Below are 18,203 nucleotides of genomic sequence, written 5' to 3'. Positions count from 1 at the left end.
CACGCGGCTCCGGGCCTCCTGCTGAGCTGCTGTCTCGCCGGCTCGGAGGTCGACGTCTCGGCTTTTACCTCCGTAACCCCGCGACACAACTTCTGTCAGCAGGACAATATGTGTTCATCCGTTTGTTGAAGAGCTTGTGCTTTCACTGCAGATCCTCCTGGACATGAGGAGGGAGGAGGACTCCCCCGTTCCCATCTGGATCATAGTAGGAAGCTCGCTGGGAGGCCTGCTCTTACTGGGATTACTGGTCCTGGCTCTGTGGAAGGTGGGCACACACACACACCTGTATCATTCTGGTCTCATCACACAATTTCCTCTCATTTGGAACTATTGCTGAGTCAAACGATTCCGTTTGGCGAGAAGCAAACAGTCGTCACTTGTATGTGAAAATAAACTGCTTCATGGTGTTTTGTTTTACAGACGTGACATGTAGTCCAGAAAACATGTTAAATGGCTTTGAGCAGGTTTTGAGAGCAAAGTGGCTGATCAGTCTGTGGTCCAGTTTGTCCGACAGACTCCAGTGAGTCAGTTTGGTGTGAAACCAGTTGCCTGACAACCAGATCCTCTTTGAGATTGTACAATGTGCTGTGTTGTGGTAGTTTTCATTCTCTTATCAGTCAAATACAGTAGTAATGGAGGGTTTTTGTGGTACTCCAGCAGCATTCTGCTGTCGTATGCAGTATTTTGATGTGTATACGGTACACAACATATAAGTTGTTTCTTTACATAAGTCAAACAACAACAAAAAGTGCAAGTTCTCGTCTAGGAAGTACCGGAACGTTTCTGACGTGGCGTCACAAATGTGTCGTTCATGATAAGTCATCTTTGATATTGTTTAATTCATGCACTTTAACAGAAGCTATTTTTAGTGGCAACAGTTTGGTGAAGCTTCCTCACTGCAGTGCCCTGGTGTGGTGCAAGGCTGCCACGCTTTCTGCAATAACCAGTGTTTGCCTGTCAGGTTGGCTTCTTCACCCGCCGGAGGAGAGAGGAGGAGGAGGAGGAGAAGGAGCCGCCGCGAGACACCGGGAACACGCTGCAGCGGTGATAGTCCAGCAGCCGCTGCACCTCAGCTGCTCACGGCCCAGCAGGGCAGTGGAGTTCAGGACCATGTGACCCATGCTGGGCTCACCTGAACGCCTCACCTCACCTCACCAGACCCTCCTCCTCACGCTGGGCTCACCTGAACGCCTCACCTCACCAGACCCTCCTCCTGACGCTGGGCTCACCTGAACGCCTCACCTCACCTCACCAGACCCTCCTCCTCACGCTGGGCTCACCTGAACGCCTCACCTCACCTCACCAGACCCTCCTCCTGACGCTGGGCTCACCTGAACGCCTCACCTCACCAGACCCTCCTCCTGACGCTGGGCTCACCTGAACGCCTCACCTCACCTCACCAGACCCTCCTCCTGACGCTGGGCTCACCTGAACGCCTCACCTCACCAGACCCTCCTCCTGACGCTGGGCTCACCTGAACGCCTCACCTCACCAGACCCTCCTCCTGACGCTGGGCTCACCTGAACGCCTCACCTCACCAGACCCTCCTCCTCACGCTGGGCTCACCTGAACGCCTCACCTCACCAGACCCTCCTCCTGACGCTGGGCTCACCTGAACGCCTCACCTCACCAGCTCTCCTCTGCACAGTGGGACTCGCTGTGCACATCAGCCTGCTGGTAGTCAGTTCTTGGACGATTAGACATTTCTGACGAGTTTGATCAGTGGTCTCAGTGGTGAGGAATACAGAGACTTAAATGAAACAAAACTATGAAAAAATGAATATATTTTTCAGATTTACCGAGATACATATTCATTAAAGGTTTGGGTTTCTATCCTCCTGAATTAATGTTATTTGAAGCTTTTATTGGTTTGAAGCAGCATAAAGTTGTTTATCTCACCTTTTAATGTGCCTCATAATCCTAAAATGTGGAGGGGTGAATTAAGAAAAGCTGAGTCAGTGTATATATATATATATACTGACCCCTGAGAGTGACAGAGGAACTCACAGCATGAAAAGCTCCAAGCGATGCCGTTTCCCAGCAGGACGTCTTCCATTAGATTAAGATCAAGAACATCTGGCTTCATGCTGGTCAGACATAAAATACTTGTTTGCTTTTAAATTAAAATGCATATCGAGACAGGATTTACAGTGGTTTTAACCTCACTAACAACCGTCTCCCTGTCATGGCCCACCTCCGGCAACATTCCAGCGTTCCACTCGGTCTGAGGTAAACCTGCAGCACAGAGCGGAGCCATGTGTCATTTTTGTGCAATGACCCATTTTGTACAGCAGGTGGCAGCAGTGAGTCACTATAGTCTCCTTTTGTTGGACTAAAACATTCAAAGTGACTCACCACACCACCTTGTGGCACAAAGTGGTACTCCAAGTAATATACAGCAAGTTAGCAGTCTTCTTTTTTTTTATTTTGCCTTCAAACAATTCCACCATGTGAGGAAGACACTACAGAAAAAATTTTTTTTTTTAAAAAGGTGAGAACAGAACTCAAGATCAACCCTCTACTAATTCTGAAATGGCAGGTTATGTATATTCCTCTTTTATGGTGTAGAGGATTGTATATGCAGCTTAATAAGACTTTGTTATATTGTTTCCAAATTTGACAACTGATGCACTTTTGTTTTATAAAGTCCAACTTGATCTTTTTGTAAATATGACACATGTAAAAAGAAACAGGACATTGGCATTATTGTCAGATATGGGTGTTCTGTTATAGATAAGTTATGTTAAGGTTTGTGTTATTCCTGCTTCCTGTACTATTTCACGCTGTTCAGAATTGTGTTGTCGTCACTTTAAGAATGAGGTCATGTGACTAGAAATCAGGACCTGAAGGAGAGTTGATGTGATTCACCTGAGTTAATCCAGTTTAAATGCTGTGACGTCTTTTAAATTTGTCAAAATACTTTTACTGACAAAACATGATTATACGGTTTTATACAATTATACAGATTACAATTAAAAGCAGTGATGTCATTTTGTCCAGGTTGGAATTGATGCATAAAAACCTGTAACATTAAAAAAGATGTGTTCATTCATAGAAAGGGTTTACATTGTGAATGTTTGGGCATGTTAACCTTAAGCATCTTAATTCAGCTTTTTGTAAGTTTTACTTTCAGCTTTTGTTGGACAATAAACGTCTGGACAGCAGGACGTGGTCTTCAGAGTGTTGGTGTTGGGAAGGTGTTTACCGGACTGTGGCGTGAGACATGGCACACAGAACAACGGCCCAATGGGACTGTTCCTTTAAGAGTAGGACTTCCTGTTACTGCACAGTAATAGCAACTGTTTATATTGCAACAAAAAAAAACAAAAAACAATGCAATGTTGCTTTCACATTGTGATTCACATACGAGACTCAACTTCAAAAACTAGAACAGGCTCTCAGTAGGGCGCACACCTTGCCAACGCCAGGTTGTCACCATGGAAACCACGGATTACAAGGTTATTTGATCCACCACACCACAAGGTTTGTCAGGTCGGGGGAATAGAAAACGGAACATTTTGACATGAATCGGATTAAAACCGACCGCGTTATGACCAAAATACTCTTTTGACCTTTTTGTGACCTTGACCTTTGACCCAATCGCTAAATATTTAATGACACCTTAGATAAAGACAAATCTCTGAAAATGTAATGCAATTCCACTTAGGAGTTTTTGTGAAAAGTTGATTACACGTACGCACGTTGTAATCAACTTTTCACAAAAACTCGTACGTACGTACATATACACACACACGCACATACACACACACGCACATATACACACACGCACACACACACACACACTCATGTACAACTTTTGGAAAACATTCTTTAACAAATGAGATCAATGTCTTCGTTGGCAAAGGTAATAAAGCACTTTAAAAACAAGCACAGCTGAACTAAGGTTCCTTACATAAATGGACATAAAAGTCTAAAAACAGGTGTGAAACAATAAATATCTCAGATAAACAATAAAGAACAATAAAGAAACGACAACAGATAAAACAGAAGCAGAGTCTCAAGCTGGGTTGAAAATAATTAAAGAAAGGAAGAAGAATGTATTAAAATGGACAGAGAAGCTGGCAGCTCCTCCCGTGGCTTCAGGGGGCCGAGACAAGAACCTCTGGACCCCTGGACCTCGGTACCTCTGGACCTCGGTACCTCTGGACCTTGGTACCTTGGTACCTCTGAATCTCAGTACCCCTGGACCTCCGTACCTCTGGACCTCGGTACCTCTGGTCCTTGGTACCTCTGGACCTCGGTACCTCTCGACCTCGGTACCCCTGGACCTCGGTACCTCTGGAGCTTAGTACCTCTGGACCTCAGTACCTCTGGACCTCGGTACCCCTGGACCTCCTCTGCACCTTTGGACCTCTGGACCTCGGTACCTCTGGACCTCTTCTGCAGCTTGGTACCTTGGTACCTCTGGACCTTTGGACCTCTGGACCTCGGTATCTTAGTACCTCTGGACCTCGGTACCTCAGGACCTTGGTACCCATGGACCTCTGGAGCTTAGTACCTCTGGACCTCGGTACCCCTGGATCTCCTCTGCACCTTGGTACCTCTGGACCCCGGTACCCCTGGACCTCCTCTGCAGCTTGGTACCTTGGTACCTCTGGACCTCGGTATCTTAGTACCTCTGGACCTCGGTACCTCAGGACCTTGGTACCCCTGGACCTTTGGACCTCGGTACCTCTGGACCTTTGGACCTCGGTACCTCCAGCTGACCTGAGGCACAGCAGGAGTGGAGGGTTGAAGCAGCTCAGGGATTTTAACAAACTAAAGCTCCAAGCAGCCTTGAACTGCTCATCCTGGCGAGCCACCGATTGGAAGCAAGTTCTCCAGGTGGCGCTACGACTGACGCTGCATTGTGCCTCTGGATGAGACCAGGGCCAACTGGTCCTTCTTGGTCACTGGGACCAAAAACAGCCACCGCTACTTCTTGGTTTGTCATTACACTTACAAAACTTCCAACACCATCAAAGTTTTAATGCCACAAAGCAAGAGGACCAGTGAGAAGACATGTTTTGTTCAGTGGGACATGAATCTGGCCGTCTTCTGCATGACAATGAAACACGATGCCGCGTCTTCTGAAAACGGAACCCAGTGGAAGTCTGTAGGATGAAAAGAGCAGGGGCCCCAAGAGTGAGCCCTGCGGTACCCCATGAGGAGACGAGGACACTGCCTTCATCCTCATGGTTCTCTTGGTAACTGGACATCATTTATACGGCCTCATTTACAGTGAAAATGGAAAACTTCCATTGCATTTTGGCAACAGTGAGATTGAAGGAAACTGAATATGCAGTTTTGAATCACAGCTCAAACTGATGACAAGAGACTGTTGGCGGTTTTCAGACTTTTAATCCGACAGCACTCATTCTGCAGGTTCGGTACAAAATCACCACTCGTCTTCACATTTGCCATCACATGGAGAACTTTTAGGCTTCGATTCAGCCGCAGAAAACCTGGTTTCAAACTCAAAACGCCCACGATCCCCATCAGGAAACAAACTTTTCAGAAAAAAAAACTACAAGAACGGATTCTCCCACTGAGCACCATGTTAACACCGCCACCCTGGAAAACAATCCGCTCGTCCCCCTGCAATGAAACCAATCAACTGTTAGAACCCGAGGGCAGCAACTCACTTCAAGTCTGCATCTTCAACAAAGTTCAAAGGTACAATATGTGACAATATGTGCAAAATACAATCTTGTGGAGTGCCAAGTATCTCACTGCCTTCAGACCAATGGAACAAGACGTAGATACATGATAAAGGAGTAAGTCTATTGTTTTTTAAACAAGCTAAACCTGAGATCTGTAGATTGAACCCATAGCTACATATCGTACCTTCAAACTTGTGTTTTCAGTCTCGTCACAGATCATCTTACCTGCCCCCCCCCCTCATGTCCAAATTAAAACTCATTTTCAAAAGCCCCATGCCGTACTGATTCCAACGGCAGGCTGGGATGACAACAGTTTGCATATCTGTAGTGTTTTTAGCATTTATTCAAAAAGAGCCATTCAACTTTGCCATCATCAAAGTGTTAACTGAGCACTTTGTGTTTGATGAAGGTGAATCTACCCCTTCAGTGGAACGCCACGGAGAAGACAGACTCATCAGAGGAGGCAGGCCTCAATGAAACCCGTTTTAACGCTGTGGACAATGTGAACACGAGCCGGGAGCCAGACACCGAACCACTGTGGAGACTTGGATCTCTGGTCTGAAATAAATAGAACGTGAAGAAGTGGGACTTGTTCTGGAGAACAGTGCGAAAAAGGACACACGGAAGGGGAAGCGACAGAAACCCCGAAGGCGAATAAAAAAGGCGACAATAAGCTGAAGCACTGAGAAAGAACGGCAGGGCTGTTCTACGGTACGGCAGCTTACGTCATGGTAGTGCCACATCTGGACACTGGGTGGCGGGACTGAGCCCCTCTTCCTTCCAGTCTGTGTTTTGAGTGCTTCTTCTGGCAGGACGGTCAAACCACTGGCTTTCTGCTGCCAAATTAGCATTAGCCTCAAAGCTAAGCTGGAGATTTTAGTTTGACGGCTTGTCAGGTGAGAGCTGGACAGTTTCAGGATGTAGGAGCACTTTTATTGTTCTGTGGTGAGAAAACGTGTGGAGTTGTTGGTTTTTTTTTTATTTTGCTAGCTTTGCACAAATGAGATCAAACAAGCCCCTTTTGGGTTTTTTTTAAATACGTGTGACTATAATGAAGGGTGATCAGTTGAACTATATTTTGTGGCGTTGCAGGTGTCTACTGAAGTTGGCGAGTTCACCAAGTCGCAGTCTGTCAAGCGTAAAAGACACGTCCTCCTGGCGTCTGGGCTCACAGCGACTCCCTCCCCCCGCTCAACGCACGAGGAGCATCCGGGAAATGTGACACTCTACCTTTCATATGAGGAACTCTGCTCCAACACAACATCCTGCTCAGGCTTTTCTCCCTGGATGTGCCTTTCAAAATAAAACCAATTGTGTCTCATGTCTCTGCACTGGACACAAGTGAGCTGGTGAAAAACACGGAGTTTAAAAGCACCACGGAGTGAATGTTTGGCGAGGAAAGCTTGCAAATCAGAAGGTTGTAGGTTCGATTCCTTTCTCTGCCTGTCAAAAGTGTCCTTGAGCAAGACACTGCCCCCCAGTGGCTGGGCGAGGCGCCTTGCACGCTGCCTCCACTGCTCCGGGTGAATGTGGTGAAGGATGTTAAGGCGCTATACAAGTGAAATTCACTGAAATAAAAGTGAGACTGAATTGAGGAGCTGAATGTTCCAAACAAACGAGTGTCACTTTCATCATGACGCCAACACATTCTATTTGAATTTAAACCACTTTAAAGAGTTCAAATTCACTCCCTGCCGGCACAAGATCCATGTTTTCACTCTGATGGTTCTCATCCCAGGAAGATAAACGTCTCCTCGTGTTTCTGGTCTGCTTGAACAAATCAAAACCGTGGTGATGTAGATGGACTATATTTGCTGCAGATATTCATGCAAGAATTGGAATAAAAATCAATTGTTGAACTCAGAAAGTTTTGCCTTTTTAGTTCCTAAAAGACGGCAAACATTTGAATAATTGCTGTTCGTAGGACTTGTTCTCACATCGTCTTCAACGAGACGCACAGATCAAGTGATTTCACTGCGTTCAGCCAGGATTTACATTCCCACTTTCCTTTCCTTGAACGCATCTAGAAAAACTATTCTTCCTATTCAAACAGCTCCGGTTTGACTTCCTGTCAGCTTCACAAAAGCTGCACACACGTTCAAAATCCACACATCTGATTGGTTCAAATCTTTGGTCGGTTTCATTTCCAATTTTTAGGCAAAAAAACACGAGAATGTGCCAAAAAAAAGTCCAAATGTTGTGTCTTTGACCTCATCCTATTTAGTTATTCCTGAAACGAGAGGAGCAAAATATGACCGTAAGACACATTTATGTCAAATCATGCCTCTGCTCTTTGTGTTTGGTCGGGACAGGGTTTTGGGCAGAAGCTAAAGAGAAGTGCTCACTTCTGGAATCTTAGTCTTACTTTTTGTACAAAACTCAGAGAGTCGTTGAAAAAAAAAGGAATGAAACCAACACAAAGTGAAGCTTTAAACTAACTTGATGCATACAAGTGTAGAAGCTGCTGACTCACTGGCGGCGTGAGGCGGCGCCCAGCCACATGGCAAGGTGTCGGGCTGGGGATAAGGCAAACAGAGGGGGTCGCTGCTCTCCTCCTCCTGATGATGATGTCACCGAGCAGACCTGCTGCAGGTCGCCACTTTCTTTTCTTTTTTTTTTTAATATATAAAAGCTCAAAAACCTGTGGTGCCGAGTCGTCGTCACCCTCGGCGCCGTTCGGACTCGTTTAGAAAACTAAGAAAGGGTTCATAAAAGCTGGGTCCAGATCCGGCCTCAGTGAAACTCCACGAACTCCTCCAGGGTCTTGGGGATCTGGTTGCGGTAGGTGATCTGGTGCTGCCGCACGGCGCGCGCCGCCAGGCACTTGAGGCTCATCTTCATCTGCGTCTTCAGCAGGATCTCGGACACGCCGGTGGTGCTCTTGTCCAGCGGCGTCTTCTTCTGCTTGTTGGTCATGTCCGTGTGCGCGCCGGCCTCCACCAGGTTGATGATGATGGCGTGCAGCGTGAGGAAGTCGCTGATGGGCCGGTTGTACTGCACGATGACGTGCAGCGGCGTGTTGCCTTCGTGGTCCACCGCGTTGACCTGGGCGCCGCAGTCCAGCAGCAGCTTGGTGACCTGCGCGTTGGGGAAGCTGCACACGTCGTTGGTGTGGAAGTCGTCCACCGGCGTGGTGGAGCTGATGGCCAGGTGCAGCAGGGAGGCGCCCTCCCGCGAGCGCGGGGCCAGCTGGATGAGGTCGTAGATGTGCTTGTTGATGCCGGCGCGCTCCTTGTCGCCGCAGCTGGTCTTGGTGGAGATGCAGGCCAGGTAGAGGAAGGTGAAGATGTTGGACTCGTAGTTGTCCAGCGCCTGCGGCAGCTCCGACTCGCCGGCCGAATCCACCCGGGCCATGCTGCGCTGGATCTCCAGCACGCTGCAGCCCAGCACCTGCTCCACGGCGCGGGCCGCCACGTGCTCCTTCAGGTGCACCATCTGCGAGAACACCTGGGCGAAGCGCAGCAGGTCCTTGTGCGTGTTGCGGTTCCCCTTCTGCCGCAGGCGCAGCGCGTGCAGCCACAGCTTGATGCACTGCTCAAACTCCATGTTGTCGGCGTACACGGCGCCGCGGTAGATGATGGGGTGCGACACGTCGATGTTGTCCGAGCCCAGGATGCGCTCGCGGATCATGAGCCCCTCCATGTGCAGCGCGTCCCGGTCCACCCGGATGGCCTCCAGGTCCTGGGGCGTCCGGCACTCGCAGCGCCCCCCGTAGGCCTCGATGGGGGGCAGCAGGTCCTTGGAGACCACGCTGCGGAGGTCGCGGTGGCGCTCCGCCATGGCCATGTGCAGGTACTGGTACGTCTTCTGGATGTCGTAGTTCTCCCGGTCGTTGGCGAAGGACGCCCCCAGCAGCTCCAGGGCCTCGATGCGGCTGCGGGGGTCACAGTCGGCGTGCGCCAGCAGCAGCTCCACCACGTCGGCCTTGCAGCTCTCGGCCGCCACTTTGAGCGGCGTCATGCCGTGGCCGTTCACCACCATGGCCGCCTGGCAGCGCATCAGCTCCTTGACGATCTCCAGGTGGCCGGCCTCGGCGGCGAAGTGCAGGGCGGTGGCCCCGCAGTGGGCCTTGGCGTTGGGGAAGGCCCCCTGCTCCAGCAGGAACTTGACCACGTCCACGTGGCCCTTGTAGGCCGCGATCATCAGGCAGGTGTTGTTGAACTTGTTGGTGATGCTGACGTCGGCGCGGTGCTCCACCAGGTAGCGCACGATGTCCAGGCGCCCGTCGAAGCAGGCGGCTCGCAGGGGGGTGGAGTTGGTGATGGTGGTGTGGTTGACATTGGCCTGGTGGCTCACCAGGAGGCGCACCACTTCGAAATGCCCGGCTCCAGCGGCACACCACAGCGCCGTGGCCCCGTCGATCACGTACCTGCAAGACAGTGTGGGGGGAACTTTAAATGTATGACCGGATCCTTTCATATGCACCTTGTTTTTAAAATTGCACTACTTTTTTTTAAATATATTTAAAATAGGTTTTTTTAATGCCTTTTTTACCGGTTGCTAAGGAAGGACATTCCGTTGCCAGTTTCCTCACTATGTGATGTACTGCAATGACAACAAAGAAAGTCTAAGTCTACGATTCATCTGTGCCGATGATTCCCGTTCCCACGATTTCAAGTGACATTTATCATTGAATCAGACGGAGCAAAATCGAGCGGCTTCGTCAAACTACGCCTCCTAAGTGTCTCAAGTTCACGTCTGGCTGCTTCCAAACACACACAGACTGAAATACAAATTTTCCTCTCAAGAAATGATTCATTTTATAAAAATATTTGCCTGAAAACTGTGGATTCAGGATTTGTTTTCAGAATATGTAGTTAAAATCCATCCTCTCCCACACTGTGATGACATCTGGGGCTGGACGATGTGGCCTCAAATCAATATCAGGATTTATTGATCAGTTCACCTCGATAACGATAAATGAACGATATCGACTCCACGACACAAAAACAATGTTTGTCCACTAGATGTGGCAGCTGTATTGATAGTACGACTCCCCTCGACCTACTTATTGCCAGAAGGACTGTAAAACTACGCCGTCTGAAAATAAATGAAGAAAATACAAATTAAGTACTTTTAGTTAAGATTGACTGAAGAGCTGATGAGCACAGATGACTTGAAATGAGAATGACCGAATACATTTAAAAGTATTAAATAACCTACATATCCTGCAAACACAAAGTGTTAAAAATACAATCCCTTACAAACAAATTCTCAATATGGATATTACAAAGAGCTTAAAACGAAAATGGCCACATTCAAGTTGTGAAGTGATGAAGTTCTCTATAATGAGAGAAACAAGTTGCATCCCTTGTAACTTCAGGACATGTAGTACACCTGCCAGGCCTTTGGAGGCGCTGTGACTCAACAAACACATCAAAGAAGACGGAGCACATAGATATGTAGAACTAGACTCCTGCTCATAAACCTGTATAATAATTCTAGTTCTATAGGTCTATGGCCCTGCTCCTCCTGCTGCTAGCATCAGTAGCTTGTGCAGCTCTACCGGAACTTGTAGTCCCTGATTGTTATGGTTATTTGATGACATCAAAATAAAAGCCCCAAACCTAATTCAAAATAAAAAGTCCCTACTTATCAAAAATTACAATGTTGATTTCAAAGTGGCTGTCAAGTGTTTGGCTCGGCATGGGGAGTGAGCTGGCCGTCAAAATAAAAGCCCCTAAATCCTTCAAAATATAAACACTAAAAATTACAATTTTGACTTCAAACTGGATTCTTAAGTGTTTTAGCTATGCTAGGGGTGGGCTGGGTTTCAATATAAAAGCCACCATTTTTTTTCAATGCCAGATTCCATTCAACATAAATACTGTATGTGATTATAGACAAAAAAGACTATTTCACATGCCTTAAAATAAGTCATGTAAGAATACAAGTCTAAAAACAACAAAACATAAAACAGACTGCACTATATTAAATAAACATTCTTTGTGGGACCTTTGCAACTGCAATAAAAGTGTTTGGACTGTCACTTCTAAATAAACACGCTCTTGTTATCGTGACACATCGAAACATGAGGCTCAGGCCTCCGGGGCCAAAGGTCACCATCAATTATGACAAGTTTACCATAAAGCCTGGGATGCATGAACAATCTGAGGTCAACGTGTCAGACAGGTGAAAGTTATGGAATCGTTTGGAGAAAATGTCTATTGACGCTCTTCATCAGCTCTCTACCGGAACACTCGAGCTGATCTTAGTGCACATTTCATTTAATGTCACTGAAAATGAGCTGCAACAAGCGTGGATACCGACGGTGACTCTTTGGTCGTGGTGTTCGTGTGGGAATTCTGTAACAGCCCGGGATTCCTGACGTCACTGTGTCGTCATAAAGGTGAAACCAGTCATCTCGGACCGGGCCGGGGGAGGAGACCTACCCATCGAACCGGACCGTGCCCGTCTGCTCGGTGTCCACCTGGTAGTGGTCGAGGAGCAGCCGGACCACCTTGTCGTGTCCGTTGCGCGCTGCGATGATCAGAGGGGTGGACCACTGTCCGGCCACCTGGGTCACGTAGCTCAGCAGGTAGCGGGTCTCCGCCTCGGACTGGTTGAGCAGCAGCGCGGCCAGGGTCAGGACTCGGCCCTCGCTGGCCGCCTTGTACACGTAGCCGGCCAGAGACTCCATGTGAGCCCGACGGGCAGCCAGAACCTCCGCTCGCTTTGTCCGCTCCTCCGACGCAAACCGCCTCCCATTAAAGTGTCCGGACAAGCCGCCGTGGTCGCATGAAAAGGGGCTTCTTTTCCCTCGCGGCCGCGGCTGAAATGTGGCGGTCCAACGTCCGCCCGCGGGCCCCCCGGGTCTCCGTCCAGCCGGCCCGCGAGTCACACTGAGCGGGTCCCGCGCGGGGCTGCTCCGCTTCACACCGACCACCGCCTCATCGCGAGAGCGTCAATTTCCGCTCCCGAAAAAAGCCCCAAAGAAGTCTGAAGGTTTTAAAAACAAATGCTGGATTTTCACATACCGACCGGAAGTCTGTGTTCAACGAGAAAATACGTCCGACACTAACTTAGTTCCGCACATGAACGTTCCTCCTCCTCCTCCTCCTTCTGTCTGGTTTTACGGCAGTTTGCATCCACGCCTTGCTGCACTACCGCCACCTGCTGGTTGAACCTCTCTATGTCACCTCCCACCACTATGTTTCCCCAGTAACCTCGTTGACTTCAGGAATCTGTTTAGACTTTTCCTGCTCCTTCCACTTTCTCCCCACACCAGTATCTCCTTCACTCCTCTTTCCATTCTTCCTCTCCTCAGTCCCTCCATCCTACCCCCCCCCCCCCCCCCATACCTCCTGCAGCTCACCAGCTCCACTGTCTCTGGTACTTACATCAACTGAACTGCCTGTTGGATGTTTCCTCATGAAGTATTTATTACTGTTCAGATAAGTTTGGTCCATTGTTAGTCTAGTATATGTGTCTGCTCCTCTCCTCCTCCTCCCCTCCTCCCTCCTCCTCCCCTCCCTCCTGCCTCCTCCTCTCCTCTTCCCCCTGCCTCCTTCTCTCCTCTCCTCTTCCCTCCTGCCTCCTCCTCTCCTCTTCCCCCTCTCCTCTTCCCTCCTGCCTCCTCCTCTCCTCATCCCTCCTCCCTCCTCCTCTCCTCTTCCCTACTGCCTCCTCCTCACCTCTCCTCTCCTCTCCTCTTCCCTCCTGCCTCCTCCTCTCCTCTTCCCTACTGCCTCCTCCTCCTCTCCTCTTCCCTCCTGCCTCCTCCTCTCCTCTCCTCTTCCCTCCAACCTCCTCTCCTCTCCTCTTCCTTCCTGCCTCCTCCTCTCCTCTTCCCTCCTCCTCTCCTCTTCCCTCCTCCTCTCCTCATCCCTCCTGCCTCCTCCTCTCCTCTTCCCTCCTCCCTCCTCCTCTCCTCATCCCTCCTGCCTCCTCCTCTCCTCTTCCCTACTGCCTCCTCCTCTCCTCTTCCCTCCTGCCTCCTCCTCTGCTCTTCCCTCCTCCCTCCTCCTCTCCTCTTCCCTCCTGCCTCCTCTTCTCCTCTCCTCATCCCTCCTGCCTACTCCTCTCCTCATCCCTCCTGCCTCCTCCTCTCCTCTTCTCTCCTGCCTCCTCCTCTCCTCATCCCTCCTCCTCTCCACTTCCCTCCTGACTCCTCCTCTCCTCTTCCCTCCTGCCTACTCCTCTCCTCATCCCTCCTGCCTCCTCCTCTCCTCTTCTCTCCTGCCTCCTCCTCTCCTCTTCCCTCCTGCCTCCTCCTCTCCTCATCCCTCCTGCCTCCTCTTCTCCTCTTCTCTCCTGCCTCCTCCTCTCCTCTTCCCTCCTGCCTCCTCCTCTCCTCATCCCTCCTCCTCTCCTCTTCCCTCCTGCCTCCTCCTCTCCTCTTCTCTCCTGCCTCCTCCTCTCCTCTTCCCTCCTGCCTCCTCCTCTCCTCATCCCTCCTCCTCTCCACTTCCCTCCTGCCTTCTCCTCTCCTCTTCCCTCCTCCCTCCTCCTCTCCTCTTCCCTCCTGCCTCCTCTTCCCTCCTGCCTCCTCTCCTCTCCTCTTCCCTCCTGCCTCCTCTTCCCTCCTGCCTCCTCTCCTCTCCTCTTCCCTCCTGCCTCCTCCTCTCCTCATCCCTCCTGCCTCCTCCTCTCCTCTCCTCTCCTCTTCCCTCCTCCCTCCTCCTCTCCTCTTCCCTCCTGCCTCCTCCTCTCATCTTTCCTACTTCCTCCTCCTCTCCTCTCATCTCTTCTCCTCACCTCTCCTCTCTTCTTCTCTCCTCTCCTCTTCCCTCCTGCCTCCTCCTCTCCTCTTCCCTCCTGCCTCCTCCTCTCCTCATCCCTCCTCCTCTCCTCTTCCCTACTGCCTCCTCCTCTCCTCTCCTCTCTTCTCCTCTCCTCTCCTCTTCCCTCCTGCCTCCTCCTCTCCTCTTCCCTACTGCCTCCTCCTCTCCTCTCCTCTCATCTCCTTTTCCCTCCTGCCTCCTCCTCTCCTCTTCCCCCCTGCCTCCTTCTCTCCTCTCCTCTTCCCTCCTGCCTCCTCCTCTCCTCTTCCCTACTGCCTCCTCCTCTCCTCTCTCCTCTCCTCTCCTCTCATCTCTTCTCCTCCTCCCTCCTGCCTCCTCCTCTCCTCCCTCCCACTCTATTTGAATATTGAACATGTCTTCCTCATCCCTCCTCCTCTCCTCCTCCTCTCCTCTTCCCTCCTCCCTCCTCCTCCCCTCTTCCCTCCTGCCTCCTCCTCTCCTCCTTCCCTCCTCCTCTTCCCTCCTGTCTCCTCCTCTCCTCTTCCCTCCTCCGCTCCTCCTCTCCTCTCCCCCCTCCTCTCCTTTTCCTTCCTGCCTCCTCCTCTTCTCTTCCCTCCTCCCTCCTCCTCTCCTCTTCCCTCCTGCCTCCTCCTCTCCTCTTCCCTCCTCCGCTCCTCCTCTCCTCTCCCCCCTCCTCTCCTTTTCCTTCCTGCCTCCTCCTCTTCTCTTCCCTCCTCCTCTCCCCTCCTCCTCTCCTCTTCCCTACTGTCTCCTCCTCTCCTCTTCCCTCCTGCCTCCTCCTCTCCTCTCCTCTTCCTCCTGCCTCCTCCTCTCCTCTTCCCTCCTCCTCTCCTCCTCCTCCTCCTCCCTCCTGCCTCCTCCTCTCCTCTTCCCTCCTGCCTCCTCCTCTCCACTTCCCTCCTCCCTCCTCCTCTCCTCTTCCCTCCTGCCTCCTCCTCTCCTCTTCCCTCCTCCTCTCCTCTTCCCTCCTGCCTCCTCCTCTCCTCTTCCCTCCTCCTCCCATCTTCCCTCCTGCCTCCTCCTCTCCTCTTCCCTCCTGCCTCCTCCTCTCCTCTTCCCTCCTCCTCTCCTCTTCCCTCCTGCCTCCTCCTCTCCTCTTCCCTCCTCCTCTCCTCTCCTCTCCCCTCCTCCTCCCATCTTCCCTCCTGCCTCCTCCTCTCCTCTTCCCTCCTCCTCTCCTCCTCTCCTCTTCCCTCCTGCCTCCTCCTCTCCTCTTCCCTCCTGCCTACTCCTCCTCTCCTCTTCCCTCCTGCCTCCTCCTCTCCTCTTCCCTCCTGCCTCCTCCTCTCCTCTCCCCTCCTCCTCTCCTCCCTCCCACTGTAATTTGAATAATGAACATGTCTTCCTCCTTGTCCCTTTGTTGTTGCCATGTTCTTGTTCCTCCCTCCTTGTTATAGATTTCATTCTGTTGTCGCCAACATGAAGTCGACCTTCTCACTCCTGGTTCTACCAACATGCACCTTCCTTACTTCCTTACTCTCTCCCTCTTCACACTAGGCCCTTCCTTCCCCTCTCCCTTCACACCAGACCCTTCCTTACTCTCTCCCTCTTCACACCAGACCTTCCTTACTTCCTTACTCTCTCCCTCTTCACACCAGACCCTTCCTTACTCTCTCCCTCTTCACACCAGACCCTTCCTTACTCTCTCCCTCTTCACACCAGACCTTCCTTACTTCCTTACTCTCTCCCTCTTCACACCAGACCCTTCCTTACTCTCTCCCTCTTCACACCAGACCCTTCCTTACTCTCTCCCTCTTCACACCAGACCTTCCTTACTTCCTTACCCTCTCCCTCTTCACACCAGACCCTTCCTTACTCTCTCCCTCTTCACACCAGACCCTTCCTTACTCTCTCCCTCTTCACACCATACCCTTCCTTACTCTCTCCCTCTTCACACCAGACCCTTCCTTACTCTCTCCCTCTTCACACCAGACCCTTCCTTACTCTCTCCCTCTTCACACCAGACCTTCCTTACTTCCTTACCCTCTCCCTCTTCACACCAGACCCTTCCTTACTCTCTCCCTCTTCACACCAGACCCTTCCTTACTTCCTTACCCTCTCCCTCTTCACACCAGACCCTTCCTTACTTCCCTACCCTCTCCCTCTTCACACCAGACCCTTCCTTACTCTCTCCCTCTTCACACCAGACCCTTCCTTACTTCCCTACCCTCTCCCTCTTCACACCAGACCTTCCTTACTTCCTTACCCTCTCCCTCTTCACACCAGACCCTTCCTTACTTCCTTACCCTCTCCCTCTTCACACCAGACCCTTCCTTACTTCCTTACTCTCTCCCTCTTCACACCAGACCTTCCTTACTTCCTTACTCTCTCCCTCTTCACACCAGACCTTCCTTACTTCCTTACTCTCTCCCTCTTCACACCAGACCCTTCCTTACTTCCTTACCCTCTCCCTCTTCACACCAGACCCTTCCTTACTTCCCTACCCTCTCCCTCTTCACACCATACCCTTCCTTACTCTCTCCCTCTTCACACCAGACCCTTCCTTACTTCCCTACCCTCTCCCTCTTCACACCAGACCTTCCTTACTTCCTTGCCCTCTCCCTCTTCACACCAGACCTTCCTTACTTCCTTACCCTCTCCCTCTTCACACCAGACCTTCCTTACTTCCTTACCCTCTCCCTCTTCACACCATACTCTTCCTTACTCTCTCCCTCTTCACACCAGACCCTTCCTTACACTCTCCCTCTTCACACCAGACCTTCCTTACTTCCTTACTCTCTCCCTCTTCACACCAGACCTTCCTTAATTCCTTACCCTCTCCCTCTTCACACCAGACCCTTCCTTACTCTCTCCCTCTTCACACCAGACCCTTCCTTACTTCCCTACCCTCTCCCTCTTCACACCAGACCTTCCTTACTTCCTTACCCTCTCCCTCTTCACCCCAGACCTTCCTTACTTCCTTACTCTCTCCCTCTTCGCACCATACCCTTCCTTACTCTCTCCCTCTTCACACCAGACCCTTCCTTACTTCCTTACTCTCTCCCTCTTCACACCAGACCTTCCTTACTTCCTTAATCTCTCCCTCTTCACACCAGACCTTCCTTACTTCCTTCCTCTCTCCCTCTTCACACCATACCCTTCCTTACTCTCTCCCTCTTCACACCAGACCTTCCTTACTTCCTTACTCTCTCCCTCTTCACACCAGACCCTTCCTTACTTCCCTACCCTCTCCCTCTTCACACCATACCCTTCCTTACTCTCTCCCTCTTCACACCAGACCCTTCCTTACTTCCCTACCCTCTCCCTCTTCACACCAGACCCTTCCTTACTTCCCTACCCTCTCCCTCTTCACACCAGACCTTCCTTACTCTGTGAGGGCTGTGTGATGTGAACAGTGGTTTTATGCCTCTGAATGTCCCGAAGCAGCAGTGCTCACTCTGGTTTAACTTCAGGAGAGACTGAAGATGAGGTTTAACTTCAGGAGAGTGTAGAAACTGAAGGGATCTGGTGAAGCTTTGTCTGATTATCATGAAGTGTCCTTTTTTGCCCCTCTGCCTTTTACTTTTCCCTTCCAAGTACTTTCCAAATGTTTTTTGAGCATCAAGCACATTTCCTTAACATAACCTATTTGATTATGCATGTTTACTTGTTGGATTTTGGGTTTTTCCTGTGTATTATCCACCCATCTATCTATCTATCTATCCATCCATCTATCTATCTATCTATCCATCCATCTATCTATCTATCCGTCCATCTATCTATCTATCCGTCCATCCAGCCATCCCTTATTGTAGTTGGTCCATGTAGAATTGTCATAGTTCATATTGTGTGTGTGACTATTTCGACAGGCGCAGGCACAAGCCCCGCCCCGGAC

The 18,203-nt window shown here is 50.5% G+C and overlaps 2 protein-coding genes across 3 annotated transcripts in view; one reads left to right on the top strand and one right to left on the bottom strand.

Annotated features, from left to right (window-relative positions):
* Window positions 1-1,624, top strand: part of LOC308136640 (integrin alpha-11-like) — a 101,945-nt gene extending 100,321 nt beyond the window's left edge. For both annotated transcript variants that reach the window (XM_080505077.1, XM_080505076.1), the window contains 2 exons: window positions 152-265; window positions 962-1,624. In XM_080505077.1, coding sequence (XP_080361203.1) covers window positions 152-265; window positions 962-1,048 — 201 coding nt within the window. In that variant the 3' untranslated portion in view covers window positions 1,049-1,624. The remainder of the gene's footprint in view (window positions 1-151; window positions 266-961) is intronic.
* A 3,726-nt stretch (window positions 1,625-5,350) lies between these two features.
* fem1b (fem-1 homolog b) lies at window positions 5,351-12,643 on the bottom strand. The gene is made up of 2 exons (XM_080505219.1): window positions 12,056-12,643; window positions 5,351-10,032 (listed from the first exon to the last, which is right to left on the bottom strand). Exons 1-2 carry the CDS (start codon window positions 12,301-12,303, stop codon window positions 8,397-8,399), a joined length of 1,884 nt encoding a protein of 627 aa, XP_080361345.1. The 5' UTR covers window positions 12,304-12,643; the 3' UTR covers window positions 5,351-8,396.
* Window positions 12,644-18,203: the final 5,560 nt, after the last annotated feature.

Source organism: Blennius ocellaris (assembly GCF_963422515.1).
Source record: "Blennius ocellaris genome assembly, chromosome: 11".
Classification (NCBI taxonomy): Eukaryota; Metazoa; Chordata; class Actinopteri; order Blenniiformes; family Blenniidae; genus Blennius; species Blennius ocellaris.
Note: the sequence above shows the minus strand (reverse complement) of the source record. Positions and strands in the feature narration are given on the sequence as shown.

Excerpts from the sequence above, each read along its gene's own strand:
- fem1b (XM_080505219.1), bottom strand. The coding sequence starts at position 12,303 with ATGGAGTCTCTGGCCGGCTACGTGTACAAGGCGGCCAGCGAGGGCCGA. Across the intron at positions 10,033-12,055 it reads GGCACGGTCCGGTTCGATGG|GTACGTGATCGACGGGGCCA; the intron begins GTAGGTCTCCTC and ends ACTGTCTTGCAG.